At 41.5% G+C, this 20290-nt stretch overlaps 1 protein-coding gene across 1 annotated transcript in view; it reads right to left on the bottom strand.

The window, feature by feature from the left end:
* Window positions 1–2242: 2242 nt before the first annotated feature.
* The window catches only part of LOC136675189 (protocadherin-16-like), a 143867-nt gene continuing 125819 nt past the window's right edge, over window positions 2243–20290 (bottom strand). The window contains exons 11-22 of the mRNA XM_066651616.1: window positions 17711–18560; window positions 14011–14250; window positions 12062–12187; window positions 11751–11960; window positions 9660–10526; window positions 9228–9341; window positions 8102–8313; window positions 7465–7616; window positions 6323–6453; window positions 5814–6100; window positions 4968–5109; window positions 2243–4845 (exon numbers count right to left, since the gene is read on the bottom strand). Coding sequence (XP_066507713.1) covers window positions 2243–4845; window positions 4968–5109; window positions 5814–6100; window positions 6323–6453; window positions 7465–7616; window positions 8102–8313; window positions 9228–9341; window positions 9660–10526; window positions 11751–11960; window positions 12062–12187; window positions 14011–14250; window positions 17711–18560 — 5934 coding nt within the window. The remainder of the gene's footprint in view (window positions 4846–4967; window positions 5110–5813; window positions 6101–6322; window positions 6454–7464; window positions 7617–8101; window positions 8314–9227; window positions 9342–9659; window positions 10527–11750; window positions 11961–12061; window positions 12188–14010; window positions 14251–17710; window positions 18561–20290) is intronic.

Consider the following 20290-nt stretch of genomic DNA (forward strand, 5'->3'; position numbering starts at 1 on the left):
TTTACCTGAAGTCCAGCAGTGCTCCTCTGATATCACTGCAAAATGGTGCACAGCTACCTTAAGAACACAGCTCATCACTTTTTTATTTGTGACATATCAGGCTCTTGAATGTTTTGTCCTGTTAAGTAGGGGAAGATTTTAACCACTGCCCCATGTAACTCTGGTCCAAGGATAAAACTTCAAAACAAATGTGTCTATTTTGTGATATGTATGTGCCTGTTAAAATTTAGCTATTTAATTATTATTATTTTCGCCATGACTCATTATTTTTTATTTATTTATTATTTTGACTCACAAACAATCCAAGGGTTGTGAACTAGTGTTTGAACAACCCTGCCCTTGATTTCATAAGCAACATTGGGCATGCAGGTGTTTAGACGCCTTTGGCAATATAATGTGTCTCTTGATGAGCTTGATGATGTTTAAGTACTAGACACACCCTATGCTCTGGGCTGTAGAGTCTCAGGCCAGTGCTGGCTACAGGAACATACTATTTGCAGGGAAATAGCTTTTTAATGAAGGACAAATTTGACTCTGACCTCTGCAAGTCTTTCCTAAAAGCCAGATGATTAGAGCTGTTTAGACTCTGCTGGCTTTTTATATCCCTAGCCAGTGCTCCATTCAACGTCTACAGGAAAAAAGAAGGAAAGACTGAATAGTTTAACTAAAGAAATCAGTAGGAATTTAATGGTTGCTTTAAATATATGTACAGATGATTTCTACCACTGTGCGGCCAGGAGGCTGGCAAGTGTCTGAAGTTAAACCTGTTTCCAAATGGATCTTTTCAACACTCTTAAACTAAAGAAAGTAAACTTTTCGTCATGACTGCATTGTTCAGCCCCTTCTATGCTTTGTGTTTTTATCGAGGACTAGAAAGGGCCGTTCCATCTTGAGGCAGTGTTGGTATTAGGCAAGCACCAGAAGTAGCCAGGCAGTCCTCAGAAAATAGGAGGACATCAAAGAAAACGGGAGGACATACATTGGCTGTAATTGTCTTTGCAGTGGATAACAAAAGAAGGACATTTTAAAGCTTTTATATAACATGTCCAGTATTCTTCCAAAAAGAAAGGTGTATTTCATGTGCTAACAATTACAGAGTCCAGTTCTGCTGGCCACAACCAGTGTGGATAGATTCCCTGGTATTCATTTGACCTTTGGGTACAATATGGAAGCACTTGACAACTTGCAAGGGACAGTTTTACCTGCAAGAATAGCCCAATGTTCAAATCTCTCAGAATGAACAAACAATTGAACGCACTAAAAGCTGTAAGCAAGAGGCGTCCTTTTTTAGTTGGCACTGTGCAAGAAACCCATTCACATACAGTTTATTTGCTATGTTTTCAATCATTTTAGTTAATGATTAGGCCTCAAAATAAGCCTCAAACCTGGTCTTGTCAGTATCTGATATGACGCTAGAAAATCTTATGTTAAACATAACAGCAAAAGAATAAGAAATGTATAGTGTGTCATTACATAATATGGGTACTCTCAGCATCTCCATGAAATTACTTTTATATAAATAATTATAAAAACACAACACTCCCCATTCATTCACAACACAGAGCAAGTATCAAACAGAAACTCACAAGCATACATTATGATGATATTAACCACTGTACAACAAGAAGGCATAAACACTATGGCTAGCATACATACAAATATACAGCATTTAAATGCAGTGAGCACCTCTAAAATGTGAGGTAATGACATGTTCTTCTTCAGAAATGTAAGGTAAGGAACTTGTGATTTGATGCAACGAAACACTTAAAAATACATTTGAACATGTGTGTATATATGAAGGTAAGGGACCATGTGTGTTTTGCGTTCTGAGTTCAAACAGGGTCCAAAAAGAGTGGTATAGCAGCCATCTTGGAAAGACTCTGCCAAACACTGGCATTTCAAAAAAGTAATTTGTCAGTATCAAAAAGAAAAGAGCATGAAAGCTTTTATCTCACTGGCCAGCCAGTAAGGTGACACAAAAGGACATACAAATCTCCAAAACTCTACATTGGCTCTGATGAAGGGTATCGTCATTTCACAGCAGCATTGTTTTTTTTTTTAACCCTTGTTTATGTCAGTTACCAGAAACCTGTGTCTCGAAGACGACTACAGTGAGCATCCTTTCTTGCTTCTTTTAGTAAATTCACAAAGTCCACAGTGGTTTGCATGTCTTTTCTGAACAAGAGGTCAATGCTTCCTCCCATTGATTAAAAAAACAAAAAAAACAAAAAACAAAGCAGAACTAGATCCTCATTTCTGCCTCATCACTTTGCTCCAAGGAGTGCTCTGTGGTGCTAATCATGGAAGTTGAGGGGCCCTGTGTGACACCAAAAGGAGAAACAGCAGGTGACCTGGCTGCTAAAGGAGACAGGGAAGGGGAGAAGCTGGGGGACATGGCTGCTGATGAGATGGAACCCTCATGGCTAATAGGAGACCGCCTGAGGGACGCTAGATGTGGAAACGTCCGTGCAATGGCAGGCTTTGGTGGAACAGACTTGGCACCAGGATGAGCTACTGAGGTAATGAGAGGTGGAGGATCAATTCTTGGTTTAGGATCTGTCTTGGCTTTGGGTTGGAAGGGTCGCCTTGGGTTGTTGGGGGGTATACTCTCATCTTTCAACCTGGCAATTTCTGTAAAGACATTAGCAAGAGGTTGGAACTGCGGACACCAGTTGAGAAGGTAGTCCCAGTTGTAGCTGCCTCGTAACTCCTCATCGCTAGCAACTATGGCAGTAAGGGAGCCATCTACTGAAGGTTTGCCATCCTCAGGGAAGGCGTAGTCCTTGGGATGAGATATGTTCAGCCCTCTGCCCACTCCAAGATAGCCACCACCTTCATCTCTGTAGACTGGAAGCTGCCCTGAGAGTAGGGTGCCACTTAGACTTCCCAGTTTCTTCCCTTTGAACCACTGGCTGGCATCAAGTGCTCCTGGTTCACAGGAGATGTCAGAGAGCTGGTCTGCATCCTGCTGGATTCCTGAATCTGGACCCCGGGCAGAGATGTGCTCTTGCATTGAAGAGGTGATGCTAGCCACTCTGGGATACTCGTTAATCATCCGGATCTCATCATCCTCTGCAGCCTCTGCCGATCCTCTGCCACTGGAGTGGGATGGATCCAAAGAGCCCCCTCTGGTATAAGGACCAGCACTTCCAACTTGATCCCCAGCATACCCTGGAAGGGTCTGGTGGTAGATCCTCTCTCCACCAGCAGGTTTGGATTCGTCCAACTGCTGCAATGCAGTACCGGAATCAACAGTCCCGGTGTTCTGCCCCTTCTTCTTGCGTCTAGACTTTACTAGATACAATGCCACTGCAATTATGATCAAGATGACGATGACACCAAGAGAAGCTGCGATTATGCTGATCAGGAGAATATTAAAGTCAGTTGCAAGTCCAAAAGACGTGTTGGTGACATCTATGGTCAACTGGGCAGTTGTGATCCTTGAGGTTTCTAGAGGACTGTGGGCTGTGACATCCATGGTCATAACACGGGTTTCTCTTTTTGAGCGGCTTCCACCGCTAGAACTTCCAGAGCTATCCATTTTGAGGTATATCACACCAGTTGTCTTGTTTACCTCAAAGTATGGAGAGCTGTTTGGGAAAGAGTAGAGTACAATCCCATCCACACCTCCGTCTTCGTCATTGGCTTGCACCTGACCAATACTTTGTCCCTTTTTGGCTCCCTCTGGCACTTCAAAGGAGAAGGCTGAGGAGGAGAAGACTGGATCGTATTCATCCTCCCCGGTGACATATACTTGTACAGTAACTGTGGCAGAATTGTTGCCTGCATCCACAGCTAAAGCCATGAAATGGAAAGAGTTCAACTTCTCAAAGTCAAAGGCCTGTCGAGAACGCACCTCCCCTGTGTTCTCATCCACAATAAAGTAGTCTTTTCCTTGACTAGATCTGTCCACTATGAAGTATTTCAGTTGTCCATAGATGCCAGTGTCGTGGTCTATAGCGTGCAACACAGTGACTGCTGAATTGGGGGGTTGGTTTTCTCTAATGCTTGCAGTCATGGTCTCAATAGGGAAGTAGGGCCTGTTATCATTGACATCCTTCACCTCCACATTTATAGGAGCTAGGGCAAAGTGGCCATGACCATCTGAGGCTTGAATGATGACAATATGGGAAGGTTGAGACTCTCGGTCTAGAGGCCTCTGCAGTCGTAATGCTCCAGTCCATTGGTCTACTGAGAACAGCTCCTTCTCATCTCCAGAGCTAATGCTGTATTGGATCACAGCATGGGGGCCAGAATCTTGGTCAGTTGCAGATAATCGTAGGATTTCAGTCCCAGCTGCAGCCTCCTCACTCAGAGCCACTACATACTCAGCATGGCTGAATACCGGAGGGTTGTCATTGACATCAATCACCGTAATGACAGCAGGCACACTGGAGCTACGCTGAGGAACACCACGGTCTGACACCACAATGGTGAGGTTGTAGCGAGACATTAACTCGAAATCAAGCTGTTCTGCCAGAATCAGTGTGCCTACGGTCTGAAAACCATGACCCTCTATGAAACGAACACTGCTTTCAATCTGAAAGGCATTCCCAATGTTTCCACTTGCAATGGCAAAATCAAATCCAGAGTTCTCTTGGGAGAGATCCCCATCAACTGCTTCCAAGGTCAGGATGGTGGCTCCAGGAAGCTGATCCTCAGAAACTGTAGCTCTGTACTCTGACTGATGAAACATAGGGGCATTGTCATTCACATCAGTGAGCTGGATCTGGACAGTGGCGATGGAGGACAGAGATGGCTTTCCACCATCACAAGCTTCAATGACCACACTCACAGAGGGACGTTCTGGATCAAACTCTGCTTTCTGACTGATGAACAGGGTGCCTGTAAAGTAAAGTCATACAGAATGCTTAAATAAAATTAAAGTGGGATTTAGTTTACTCATTAAACAGGCAATGCAAATGTTCATTCAGTATCAAGAGGAAAAAGTAGAAACAACATCATACCATTACTGGGGTCAACATAAAACCCCTCCCTGGATGATGACATCACTCGATAGGTGACCCTTCCATTCTCTCCAGAGTCCCGATCTGTGGCTGTTACCGTGATGACAGAACTGCCTGGAGGGGAGTGTTCTGGCAGCGTCACCTGGGGAGCCACAACAGGGCAATTACTAAACACACTGTATTCCAGTATAACTTCACAGACGAAGGATATTTTCTGACTCTTTTCTTCCTTTCCCCTTTAATATAATAAAGGGCTCCTTCTGCAATGTTGATGTCATTTCCTTAACCACCATAGAGTAATAAGCTTAATGTGACCTCTACATGCACATTTATTCATCTAGTAAATGTTTTATGGCTGTGAACAACCGTTTGGTGTTTGTATTCTGGAATGTCCATTTGCAAATTTATTTGATCTGTCCATCAAATTTAATAAGGTGTGAAAAGCTGGGAAGGTCATCTGTCTGCACCTGATGAATTAGCCCAAATTAGTACTTAGTTTTATGAGGAAAATAGAGCTCCAAATAAATCTTCAGGAAAAAGTGTGAGCAAATATCAAGAAAACTCTGTTCTTACTCTCTTTACCCTAAAACATGTCATTTAATATATGAGCCTGCTAAAACACAAATTGGATAAAAACAGACACTTAAGTAGTTACACCTGAGGGCTATATAGAGCAAGAACAATTATTTCAAACTGAATTCACTCCCCATTACTTTCAACCAACTTGCTATGTTTACCCCCTTTCACACTATGGTAAAAAGCTGGTCAGGACAACTTAACACACTGGAAGCAGAAAACTAACATTATGAATTTGAATACACAGATTGCATTATTCTTTCAGTTTACCTGGTACAAGTCTTGTGTGAAAGAAGGCACATTATCATTCACATCCTCCACTAGAATGGTGAGATTAGCCTCACTCTGATGCTTAGAGTCAGAGGCTTGAACTGTGAGAGTGTACCACGTCCTCTCCTCAAAGTCCAGAGGGGCAGTCAGAAACACCCTGCCATTGTAGCGGTGAATTCCAAACTTGCCCTGCGAGGGAGTGTCCAGACGGAGAGAATAAGACAGCGCTGGGCCCGAGTCTACGTCGTTTCCCGTTACCATGGTGACCTCTGTGCCGATAAGCGAGTCTGGGGGAGAGACATAACACAATCTCGGTGGGTGTGCAATGAAAAGAAACAGGTATATACATATGAATGCTCAACTGTTTCAAAATGGCCATAGGGGTTCAGTGAGTTCAGAGACTCAGAGCAAAGCAAAGGTGGTTATAACAAAGCTATTATTGCTCAGGGAGAATAATATAAATGGTATTTCATTCACACGAACAAGGCAATGGTCTTTAGTTGACTTACTTTCTGGCACGTGCACTTCTTTTGGCAGAGGGATGGTAGGGCTGTTGTCATTAAGGTCAACGATGATGACGGTTAAGGTGGCTGAACCAGCAAGCTTGGGGCTGCCACGGTCTGTTGCTGTAATCACCAACCTGACAAGAATGTGATAAACATTACAGATCAACATTGTGACATATGTAATCAAAAAGTAAATAAGGTTTATTTATAGATCACATTTAAAGGACGAATATGGAAAATGATGGTCATGTCATAACGTGTTCCTACTTTTCAAGTCAAATACTTGAAAATGTAAAGTTACAAATACGTGGATTTTTAAGCAGGGTCATAGTCACGGGGTGACCCCCTAAAAAAATGTGCACAGCCGCTTTTGCCAAACCCACCAAATGGTCAATCTACACATAATGTGCTTAAGACCATCCTTGGTAGAAGCTAAGCTGCAACATAGGTCATTTTGTTTTCAATGATTTGGTGATGTTATGAATGTCTAAATATAAATGTCTACTGATAGGCCTTGCTTGATCTTTTTGTGTTTCAGCAAAGACTACTTTTGTAATTAAGTGCTATACAGGGTATCCCCAAAAAATATTTATATATCTCACATATGAATTACATGGATCACTCTTAAAGGCATAGTAACATCATGGAAGTATAATAGACAGCTGAAAAAGAGCCCTACAAAGACTAGAATATGAGCCCTTCTTTGTTAATGTCTTTGCTCAAACTGATTCATAAAAAGTAAATGAAAAAACTATATAAGTATGAAAAGAATGTCAGTGTCAATAAGTAAATCTTGCTTGCCTCCTGCTTCCTCAATAGAAAAAAACCCTCTTATTTTCTAAAGGGACGAAGGATCATATTCACAATGCGCTTTAAATCACCAACATGAGCAAATATGTGAGAAATGAAAACCTCACAGCATGACAGAGACAGGGGGGAGCTCTTCTGAAACAAAACACATGCTAAAGACTGCGAGATCCTGAACACATCACAAGCCGACTGATAACGGCTCATGAGGGGAGGACGAGTACATTCCACAGAACACGGAAAATAAAAAACCTGCCGAGCTTCGTCTCCACTGACCTGCCAAACACAACACACACACTCACACACTCACACACACAAACAAAGCAAGCAGCACTCACTTGGTCTGCATCCAGATTTCCCGGTCCATGATGGCTGCAGTCGTGATGCTGCCGGTCAAAGGGTCAATCTTAAATAAACCACTGCGGCTGGACGATTGGATGGCGTAGGTTACCTGACCATTAGGGCCTTGATCAACATCCTCAGCTACAACCTGATTACAGACAGCATTATTATGTGATTTAATGTAAGCAAGAGTACCAACCATGCACATGGAACTTGAAGATAACAACACGATATATAAAACACTACATTAGAGACAGACACCTGGCAAGTTAGATGCTTTGTGGATTGTGGAAGTTTAAAAATAAAAAGGTGAGTACACCCCTTCTACAGAAAATACACTTTAAAACATTTTATTTCACATTTATTGTTTATTTGTTGAACCTACAATATATTAAAAATGGAACTAGTTCTAAAATTCTGACAGATTTTATACTTCTTTTTATCCAATATGTCCAAATATTAAAACAGTGTTAGAAGAATGCCATTTTCAGTTTGTGTTATGTGTTCATTTTTATTTTCACATGGAACAATCATCAAATCCTGCAATAAAACCAGGGGTATCAGTTACTTCCTTAATTTATTAGATCTTTTTAGGTGAAGAATAGAAAAAAGAAGAATATAAAGATTTATAACCTGAATAATAGGAGAGTCATAGCCCTGAGCCTCACGCATATACGCTACATAGTTTTTCAGCTGAAACCGGGGCAAGTTGTCATTGACGTCCTGTAGAATGAGGTTGACAGCCATGAAGGAGCTGGACGTTGCAGTTTCAGCTTTGACCACCAGACGGAGTCTCGGAGTGTCTTCAAAATCCAGACCAGTGGAGCTCTGCACCGAAATCTCACCTGTCAACAACAACAACAAAGACATCACAATTAATTAGCTGTCAACAATAAACACGGTCACTGTCCACTGTCTCTGGAGATGCTGCCATGTCAAAAGAGTCCGTTTTCATTAAATAATTCATTCATTTTCTCGTTCTTTCTTTCTTTCTTTCTTTCTTTCTTTCTCTCTTTCATTCAGTCTTTCAGTCTGTTCAGGGTTGTGGTGAATTTTACCTTGAATCACTGGGTGCAAAGCGGTAAAATCCCCCGCAAAGTGGGATGAAAATAGCATATATTTCATAAGCAAAATATAAGAAAATCATATGAAGAAAATCCAGAAAATGTAAGCAATGACTTACATTGCACATCAAACTGTGTATGTACAGCCATAAAATTTTAACTACCTCATTGTTTCTACACTTAATATCCATTCTCTCAACTCCTCTGACCATACAGGAGCACTCTGTAGATTTACAATTACAAACTGTAGTCCATCTGTTGCTCTGAATTCTTTGTTTGCCCACTTTTACCTTCATTGGTCAGGACCCCCACAGGGCCGCCGTAGAGTACATATGATTTGGGTAGTGAATTATTCTCAGTGCAGCAGAGAACAGTGGCACTGATGGGTGTGGGGTCCTGACCACTGAAGGACTGGATGGACTACTGTCTGTAAATGTAAAACTAAAAAAGTGCTCCTATGGTGAGTGGAGCTGAGAGAATGGACAGTGTAGAAACAAGGAGGCAATGATAATGTTAAGTGATTGATGTATCTCCATCATTGATTTGTCACAGAATAAGGGTAATGATCTAAGATCAACTCCACATCAGACCATATACTCAGCGTATCTATGTGGAATATTTATTCTTGCGCGTAAATAAAGAATGAATGAAATATGAAGCATGTCACTGTTAATCTCAGTGCTGTAGTAACTGACCAGTACTGGAGCTGATGCTGAAGGACTGCTTTTTGTTTCCACTGAAGATACTGTATGTGATGCCACCTCGGTTGCCGTCTGGGTACTGAGCCTGCGTTTGAGCCACCATGGTACCTGAGAAAACACAAGGCATTACAGCTCACTACAGCAATCATACTCACTTGACCCTACATCCTTTCAGTGCAGTAAATATCTTACAGAGAATGACAATGGAGGATTTAGTATTGTGTTGTTTGCTCCAGTCCACATGGGACGAGATTTTACCATGTGGCTCCCAGCCTGCCTTGTGCAGCCCCTGAGAAAGTCACAGCACTAAGACTATCTATAATTTTAATGACTATTTTTATAGCATTATTTTTTTTAGTTCACAGACTAGTGTTTACAATTCAATACATGAATTCATTCATTATCTTTGCTCATTTCATGACAAACCTTTGACTGCATTCTCCTGGATGCTGACGTCTCTGGTGGTACGTGAGAAGCGGATACCCTGGTAGTCCTGTTCCTTCACATAGATGATGACCACCCCCAGGGAAGATTGTGCAGGGCTGCCCTGGTCCACAGCCTCCACAATGAGGGTGCGCTGGCTCTGGGTCAAGCTGCTGAGAGACTCTGTGGTCTGGATCCCTCCAGTCAGGGAGTTGATGGAGAAGCCTCGCACTGGCATGGCGAAACGATAGAAGACGGAGCCATTGGCCCCAAAATCTTTATCCTCTGCTCTCATGGTGGCCACTACATGGTTGGTGGACACACTCCTACTGGACACATTGATAATGAGGGGGTCCTGAATGAAGAAGGGTGCATTGTCATTGACGTCCAAGATGGTGACGGTCACCTGGGCTGTGGTATTCCGTGGCACAGCTGGGGACAAGTCAACCGCACAGACCTGGAAGCTATAAGACGGCGTTTTCTCTCTGTCCAGTGGAGCGGCTGTGCTGATTCTACCTGAGTCAGGATCAACTGTGAAGGCTCCATGAGCTTCACTGCTCAAGAAGTACAAGATCTGACCGTTTTGTCCCTCATCGGCATCTTTCGCTGTCACATCCAGCACCGAAGACTCAACAGCAGCGTCTTCTGAAACATCTACAGTGTAGCTGTTACTGCTGAACTTGGGGCTATTATCATTAACGTCCAGCACAGTGATTTCCACAGTGGCCGTGCTACTGAGGGAGGGGCTGCCTTGGTCTTGGGCAACCACTTCCAGAGAATAGCTGTTTTTCCTCTCTCTGTCTAGGGGTCGAGAAGTAGACAAAGCTCCTGAGCTACTGTCCAGCTGGAAGTCACCATCTGGATCTCCAGCTAAAAATATCAAAAGGAACAGTGTCAGATTTAAGCTGCAATGCAATAAGTAAATCAAATATTTCTCTACATTCTTAAAAGTAATTGTACCAGAGAGTGTGCTAGTTTAACGCTTTCAAGAACCTGTGCATAAAGCAAAGATGCCATACCAATTCATTTTACCAGCCTTTAGAACCTTACCTTAAAGTTGAGAACCACTTGGGGACATTTAATTTTAGGAGTGTACTCTGGCAAATGAAAACTGGAACACACTATATGCCAAATTCCATTAAAATCACCTATATCAACAATATGTTTCATTCTGCCAAGACCATTTCATACAAAACAGAATAGTTTACAGGTTTTGGCAACAACTTGAGCCATACTATCTTGGCCAATTCAAGATCTCATGGTCAAAGAAGATGCTGTCCCTTGGATCCTTCTGTGGAACATTGCTGGTCTAGTGCTGTTCACAGAAATGAGGAACTGAAGAAAATCCCAGCTGTGGTAAGTCTGTTATAACCTAAGCTACAGAAGTTACAAATAAATAAAAATAAATCAAAAGAAGTTGCAAATCATATTTGTGTCGGCTCAGAACAGTTGTCTGAAAATTTAGCTGTAAATTTATGCAAAATTTCCTTCGGGATCAATAAAGTATCTATCATCTGTCTAAATTTGTTGTGGATTCCAGTGGAGTTTCTAGACTACTTGATGTACTGGGGCCCAAACACAATTTATAGGGGCACAGCTGTACCCCTCTGCTTGCCAATCGTTGTAGGGGCAAAATTGTGCATCTAAAAGCCTGATAATATATGATTTCATTTAAAACGGTTACTCTACTCAAGGATGAGAAATGAACAAGACAAATCTCGTTTTTTGAGCTTGTGTTTGTTTTTTGAGCCCCTTGCGTTTGCTAGTTTAATTAATGCCTTTCCTTTAATGCTGTAATATGTATTTTTGGTAGCTACATGGGTGATTCTATAGTTCTGCCCAGCAATCCAGGATGAAATGTACATTTACAGCCCTGATTTTATTGGAGCACAGACATATTTTACATACCCAGTAAATTGGGTCTGATGACACCCCTGGTGGATTCAAAGGCTGAATGCAACTTTGTTAAATCACTTGTAAGTTTCCTGAATGCATGAATGGATAGTGAGATGTCTCCCATTAAATACAAAATACATCTGCCAAATATCATACAAAAATGTTATATAAAATATTTAACATAAAAAAAAAACGCACCAGTTATCCTGTACTCTAGTCGTCCACTGTCTCCACTGTCCTGGTCATTAGCTTTGATGATAAAGAGCTCTACAGGTTCAAGGTTCTCTGGCAGCTCAAGACTGTAGTGCAGCCTTCCGAAAACTGGAGCGTTGTCATTTTCATCCAGAACTGTGATGTGCACTGTGGCCTTGGCAAAGTTAGGTGGCATTCCTCCATCCTTGGCATACACTGCATCACACATAGCAAATAAATTGCATCATCAGGGCATGGATGAGAAAAATACCTCTTGTAATATTACTACTGCCTAAAACTTGGGGAAAGCTGATTACCAGTTATAGTGTAGTGATCTTGCTGCTCCCTGTCCAGCACTTTGGTGAGTGAAATTACTCCGGTCTCAGGTGAAATGACAAAGCCTTCCACCGTCACACCTCCATAAGTTACAAATCCATTAGTGCCTGGAAAATATTAAAAGTGAGGTCAAAAAGAAAAGCTAATGAAAATGAGCTAATGAGTGCCCCATTTAAAACTAGAAAGTTTAAAACAATATTTTGTCACAGTCCAAAGAAAAACATCTCCAAAACTGTAACTTTATAAGAGAAGAAAATAACCTTCTTAACTTTCAATGGAAGTAAATAAAAAGATTTTATTCCAAGAAATATTTAAGCGTTTCTTTTGTCATCAGCATGAAAGGGCAGCTGCTTTGTTCAACTGATGTAGTTAACTACTTTTTCTCTGGAGAGCAATGGTTTTCAGATGTATTGGGACAAACCACCTAATCACTGAATTCAAGTGTTTCGTTTAGTCTCTCATTGCCACAGGTTTATCAAATCAAGCACCTATCAAGTTTAATGAACGTTTTTGAAAGAATGGGCCATTCCAAAGCATGTAGCAGGATGCCACCATTGCAACAAATCATTTTGTGAATTTATCTTCCATCTTAGATATTCCATGATCAAATGTGATTGGTATTATATAAAACTGGATGCTTGTAGGAACCACAGCATCTCAGCCTTAAAGTTGCAGATCATGCTCACCGTATCAAGCACGTGTTGCAAATGTCAGTGATGCTCTGCTGACTGAATAACTGCAGAGTTCCAAACCTGCTGTTATAGCAGCAAAGGGGACCTAAATCCATATTAATGCCTGATGAATTATAATGGGATATCAACGTATAGGTGGTGTCTCAATGCTTTCTTATGAATGGAGAAACTCTGTACAGAATGACAGAGACCCATATAATTAACTACTCCTACAAATGTGCCTCCTGACAGAACCATAATTGTAACTTAATATGTGATGTGTAAAACATTATGAAAAAATACACAAGCAACATGTTTCACAAATCTGATTTAAGGACATGGCATATATCATTAAGAGGCAAACTTGCTTTTTCAGCCCTTAGCACTTTTCCTCCACTGTGGCCTGTATTTGGCATGCAGGTCCCAGATTGCGTGCAGAATGAACTGCATTTGGCAACGGCACCTGTTTACTCCAGTAATGACTACTGGAGACAGTCTTCACAGCCGTTCAGTTTCATGCCCTTACGTTCAGTCTGGGAGAGTGAGAAGGATCCCAACAATCTTCTCCATATGAGTGATTAAAAACCTAAGCCGCTGCTGGTTAGCAACAAGCCACGGCATTTCATTCCTTTCTCCTTAAAATAATGGCACGCAACTGTGAATAGTGGAAACCCAAGAAGCCAAATGTTCATGCCAAAGTCTTAGTCACAAAACACTGACCAAAAAAAATGCCAGACTAAACTGCTGAAATCAAACCTGTAGCTGGTTAAGTGAAATATATTAACAGATTTTAGAAGAAAACATGAAAAACAGATCAGACTTGAAAAGACAAACAATGTCATTGAGTCTTAGATAATGCTTGGGACATTTTCTTTTATCAGTTAATCTCACCCCGCCTTCATGGGGTGACACTGGATGACACTTTTATGAACATACACTGAATGACCACTGGATTAGGAACACCTACCAACTCTAGTTCATCTGTTTCTCTGCATATTTACTTTTCCACATTACACCTTGCTCTTCAGTGGTCAGGACACCCACAGGACCACCAGAGCAGGTATGGTTTGGGTAGTAGCTAGGTAATTGTAGAACTACAACATGCTGTTTGTCAATGGAGCTGATGGAAAGTGAGTGTAGATACAAGGTAGGTGTTCCTAATCCAGTTATTGTTCTGTGTAAACATTGATAAAATGTTCCCAATTTCCCTAAGTATTATTCCATAGCTTTCTGACGTTTTGTTCATTCGGCAGTCTCACCTTGGTCTTGGTCAGTGGCAGACACAGTGAGTACGGAGGTTCCCGCTGGCTGATTCTCTCTGACCTGGACTTCGTACTCACTCTTCTCAAACAAAGGAGCCTCATCATTCACATCAATGACCTGCACAGACAGAACTTGAGTCGTGGAGTGCTGCGGCATCCCATGATCCTCAGCGACAATTGTCAGATTGTAGCTGTCCTGCTCCTCACGGTCCACAGCTTTGAGAATGGAGAGAGAACCTGATAAAGTGAGGAAGAGAAGAAAACATTAAGAAAAATACAAAAATTAAGCTTCATCACACAAAAGTAAAATGGCATTAAATTGGCATCATAGGTATTGAAAACAGTCATACAATCACTGGAAAACATCTGGCTTATTCACATATCACCACACAGATCTGTTTAAATTTGATGTTTGACTACTTTGTTTCTTGGCAACTGTAGCCTATTAGTAAACCTTGCGCAATAACTGCGGAAAATTAATATTATCAACTGTACATAGAATTATTTGTAGCAGCCTAGTTTTGCAAATTAAATTCTTTAACAGGTTATTCACTGTAATGCATGCCTTATTGTTTCTTCTTATTGTTTTAGTGCCATAGGAATTCACATTTTCCTAAACATTTTATTTTTTTATTTATTTCTGTAATGGTGTATATTTCGATTTCGAACATTTCAATTTCTACATCAGTGTAAACGTGCCAGAGTTAGATAATAAGTTAATTTTTGGTGGTTACAAAATAGAAGACAAAACTCTCTGCTCAATAAACACTATTGGAATAAAGGGTGAGGGTCTGTTTATTGTTATATTTTACTATAAGTCATATTGTGCACTTAAAACTACTGATGAATCTATGGGGCCTAAAGAAATACTTGGAATGAGGTTTGAGTAGGATAAGCAAAGTTTTGGGGATATGCTAACCGAAATTAGGGTGGGGGGATCACAGATCCCGCCCCACAGACCCAGAGGAATTCTGAATGTAAGAAAGTCGAGAAGGGCTCATCTAGTGAGGGGCAACTCCAACCTGGAGGAACAGTTTGGCCTTGCCCTTAAGCGAGGGAGTGCCTCGCACCCTGAGGATACAAATCCAATCTGCAGGAAAAGGTTTACCTTGTACTAAAGCAGCAGCACAAGCAGATCAGTGTGACTCTGTGACATACATTGGAAGTAAAAAACTGCAATATATTTTGCAAAAAAAAAAAAGCCTAAATTCAGTATGCTCAGATATTGAAGGCTGGTAGCTCTTGCTATTGTTCTGAGAACTGCATTATTTACATCCCTTCAGCAGCTTAAGAAATGCAATTATTCCCACTCCACCACAAAGTAAAAGAAGTGAAAAAGCAGTGGCTTTTTCTTTAATCTCAAAGAGTGGAGTAGAAGTATTTCCCACTCTTCTCACTCATGAACCACATGCACTGTGCACGCTATGGCAGGAGCCAAGAGACTCAAAGGCCTGACTTGCTTAGATTTCTAGGGTTCTATTACTACTGAAAAAGTCAACCACAGGATCCTCAAGCAGAAACCAGAGTTTTATTGCCCAATTGACTCCCCTTTCTGCTTCCCTCCTCGATAATGCCTGAGAGTTCCCGCAAAAAAACACTAAGTGCTTTCTGCTGGAGAACGGGGGAGGAGATGGAAGATCCAACATTTCACTGTCATCAGCAAGAAGGCCCTGGGGTCTCCCTGGGTAAACACACTTGGGGGGATTGATATGACAGCCTGAGCCGGCCTGTCTGACCGAAATATGCCCTGCGTTTGTGTGAGACCTTGTTTTTATTTATAATTCACGAAGCTCACTTCAGCCCTAAACACATCGGTAGCCGTTGAAGTATGCTTCCGCACTCATGTTTGAAAACTCTGCTTTAACACTTAACATCAGCATGGGTCCACCACCAGACCACCTCCTTTCCCCCGGTCCAGTCAAAATCCTGTTAAGCCTTAATCCCCCAAGTCTGGTCAATATCAGTTCATTACCGCTCGCCGAGACGTAAACTCAGGCATAATCCCACCCTGGGTTGCACCACTGCAGCAATCCATATAACATGGCTGATTTAAAACAGAACTGAAATATCAGCCCATATTAATTTTTAAACCGTCTTGACGTTAATGGAAGAAAAACGCCTTCCAGCTGGCAGCTCTATTAGGTGTCTCTGCCTTTCTAATCCTATTCACAGTAAGCACTGAGTGGGGACTATATTATGATAGTCTTTGATGATGGAGAAATTTCAAACTAACGTATACACGCACATCAAATCAAAAGGGTGCGGTAGGCCCAACCAAAATATAATGGCTCTCCCAGTTATAAACTCTCTGAGAAACCCTGCCTCTTGCTGAATGACTTCTGTGACTTTGGCTTTGAACAAAATGAACACAAGGCTGCATGTTAGTAGAAGGAAGAAAGTTGGAAAAACGTCTGTTGCCATTTTCCCAAATGTGATAAGTCCATTACAAGTTCTGATTTTAAGTTTCATTACAATAGTAAACAAATAACATATTAATGAAACATTTTACATGACAAAACATGCATCATTACATTTTGAAATTGGATGGCAAATTTAATTTGTCATCACAAATGTGTTAATGCTCTGCAGCTTCCTGTAAGTTACCTTGTGTCCTATCACTGTTATTGCTGGATGCACTGTTTTTTTTTTTCTTCTTTTGTTTTTTTTTCTTTTTTTCTTTTTTGATTGACCTGAAGGGCTTATTCAGAGTGTGGTTTGAAGCAGTAAGTGCTTTTCACTCTTCTGTTTAATCAGAGTAAAGATTTACCGATGTGTTCATTCTATTCCTATTAATTTGTTTTGTTGTTTTCTGTCAACAACTAAATAAAAATTAAATTTGTCTTGGTTTAACTACTTTTATTACTTATGATATATATGTACAACTTCAGTGACACACCATACCATTAACATTATCAAAAGTAGATGGAACGGCAGAATTTGAGGCCATTGCATCACTGTGGAAAAGGGTTAAACTAAACTAGCATCTGTACCATATTTGTGTCTTTTAACTGTTATCATTAACATCTGTTTGCATTGTTTCAATTGCACCTTCTTGGAGTCATCTTTGCAATATTTTGAAATGTGTGACCTTTTCTCTTGATCCCTGAAGTCACTGATAAACAGATTTCCCTCTACTGAAATATAGCTTAAATTCAACAGATCTCACCATCTGAAATAGCTATTAAATATGCTATAAAATGCTGATGTGAAGCCCAGAGCTTGTCATGCTTCAATGAGGGGCTTTTATTTTGATACAATGCAGTGCATATCAAGAAACACAAAGCACCTGTTTCTCTAAATTTGTGTTTCACATATGTTTTTATAATTGAATCTATTTAAACTTTAAGATAATCTCATTTGCTTACAAGTTCGTCTGGTGTCATTCAAAATGTTTACATTATGGTTGACCATTCAGTTCCATTATAAGTAAGATTTAGCCGTTTTGCTTATGGGCTCCCCCTACCGCTGCAGAGTGTATTGCACTGTTACAGCACTGCCCTGAAACCAAGTGGGATTGGGGGGGTGGTTTCCTATGCTCTTCCAACACAGTGCAGTTTCTGCAGTGCTGAACCCAGAGTAGCAACAACAGAAGCTCTACTCACACTATTAAAGGACAATGCCAGATATTGTATATTAGATCAGAGCATAACTACCAAGATTTTTACAATTAATGAACCAGTGAAATTCTGAAGCTTACCTGTGTTGGGGTTGAGGCTGAAGCGCCCTGCTACATTCCCTGTCTGGATACGATATGACACTCTGCCATTTTCACCCTGGTCAGCATCCCGGGCCATTACATAGAGCAGAACAAAGCCCACGGGCTGGTCCTCCATCACACTGACTGCTGTAGGGGAGCTGAAGACTGGAGAGTTGTCATTTTCATCCGTCACAAAAATCCGAGCTGTGACTGAGCCCCAGCGTCTCTGGTTGGAGTCCACTGCAGAGTCCGTGGCTCGGACCACCAAGAAGAGACTAGAGATGTCCTCATGATCCAGCTCCTGACCCAGGGTCAGCACTCCAGTGATGGGATCAAGGTTCAGGAGGTCTGGGCGGTCAGGCCAGCGGTGCTGGATGGAGTAGCGCACCTCACTGTTGGGTCCACTGCCATCCTTATCTGTGGCCTGGAAAGTGTAGATGGAAGAGCCTGCCACCATGTTCTCAGGAACCACTATGGTAACAGGGTCTTCAGGAAACTCTGGGGCATGGTCATTGCTGTCCTGCACATTGATGTCTAGCTGGACCATGTAAGTGCTAGGGTAGGTCTTTGAGAAGTCGTCCACTTCGATCTGTAAGGTGTAGCGAGCTCCCTTTTCGTAGTCCAGCTCTCGGGCCAGGTACACATCCCCTGTCAAACGGTCCACCATGAAGGTCCCATCCTGATCAGTTCCACCCACGATGAGGTAAGTCACCTGTCCTTCAAGTGTGACATCACGGTGGTCATGTGATTTCACTGAGCCAATGACAGAGCCCGGCTTGGCTCCCTCCACTGAGTTTAGAGCCATGGACAAGGTGTTGGGTTTGGGAGGAGTTCTAGCAGATCCAAGAACCTGTGGTTAAACACAAAAACAATCGGAAAAATCCATCATCAAATACAATCTTAAGGCCAAGAACTCACAGCACTTGTAAATATTCAATTTCATGGAGTCTGTTATTTTATAGCCACAATAGGACAGACATGTGGGCCACAAATGTCTCTTCAAAGTCACCAACAATTTAGGCAACACCCTAAGATCTAAGAGTTTAAGACTAGACAAAATGGGCTTTTAGCACCTCATGTGCCCTTTAATCAAAGTTGGCGCACTACCTTGATACGATACTCAATACTGGTCAGGTTTTTTGAGAAAGTTCTATGAAAACATGTTCTAGATCCACTTCCTTTCTCAAGCCACACAAAGAAGCTGCCATTTCTACCCCAGAACTAAGAAAACCTTCCACAAAGAGAAGCTGGTTAAATAATCATTGCTTGATTTTAGTGGGTGTGATTTTTTGCTGCTGCTTTTTGAAGCATGCCTTTTGGCTGTAACACTGAAAGCAGGCCTGCCAGTTAATTGACTGCTGCTATAAACACTGTGCACCAATTCAAGAAAAAGCAAGTATGCAAAGAACATCGAATTCTCTTTTGCAGATTTCTTTAGATTGTTGTTTTTCTTTATTGATTGTAAGAGTCCTGGAGATTTTAAGGTACAAGATACAAGCACAATGCTAACTTCAAGAGTAAGAGTGAATCCCATTTCTTAATTTTACCCCTACCCCTTTTTTCTGAATAATTGTTTGCCTCTTGGAACTGAGTTGCAAGGTGTATTGTATAAAATCTTGCCCTATAAAATGGTACAACCTTTCAAGAGTCTGATACATCATCAGAACACAAAAAAGAGTAGCTCACTAGCAGTGACAGAATGCAGTGATTTTGAAATTGCTGCTGAATTTTAATGTAGCGTTCGGCTATCTTATATTATTACACTTATCCAGTTCAGGGTCCTGCTGGGTACGGAGCCCACCCTGAATCACAGGGCGCAAGGCAAGAACACACTTGGAGGGGGCACCAGTCCTTCACAGAGCAACACACACTCACACCTATGGACACTTTTGAGTCGCTAATCCACCTACCAATGTGTGTTTTTGGACCGTGGGAGAAAACCGGCGCACCTGGAGGAAACCCATGTGGACATGGGAAGAACACACTAAACACCTCACAGACAGTCACCCAGCGCTGGACTTGAACTCGCGACTTCCAGGTCCCTGGAGCTGTGTGACTATGACACTACCTGCTGCTCTACCATGCCTCCCCTTATGCGCCACAATTTTGCCGATAATTCACAAGGTATTCACGTGAAGTGTGCCCCTGAAAAATGTCCATTTGAAGGGGTATATATCTTTATCCCTTGGCCCTACACCTCTTTCCCAACAAGAATTGAGACATCCTACCCTTGGGCAAAAAAGAGGGGTAGGGCTAGGTGTTAAGGCTATTGGTTAAATTGTGATTCACCTAATAAAAGGGCAGCACACACTAACTGCACATTTTAATGTAAAGCATGCCTTTAGTCAAATTCCCATATTACTGCAGTACTGTTATCTAGAAATATTGAGAGCAATGGGATGTACATTTACAATAACACTCTCTTAAAAATAAAGGTGCTACAAGGCTTAAGAGATGTGTGTGTGAAGAACCTTTTTAAAGGTTTAGAAATCCATCACTCTGTCTTAAGGCTCTTTACCCATTTATACATCTTAGCAAGATTGGTTATTTATGAAACCAAAAGTGATTTTTCTATGGCAT

This window comes from Hoplias malabaricus, chromosome 18 (assembly GCF_029633855.1).
Source record: "Hoplias malabaricus isolate fHopMal1 chromosome 18, fHopMal1.hap1, whole genome shotgun sequence".
In the NCBI taxonomy this organism is placed as follows: domain Eukaryota; kingdom Metazoa; phylum Chordata; class Actinopteri; order Characiformes; family Erythrinidae; genus Hoplias; species Hoplias malabaricus.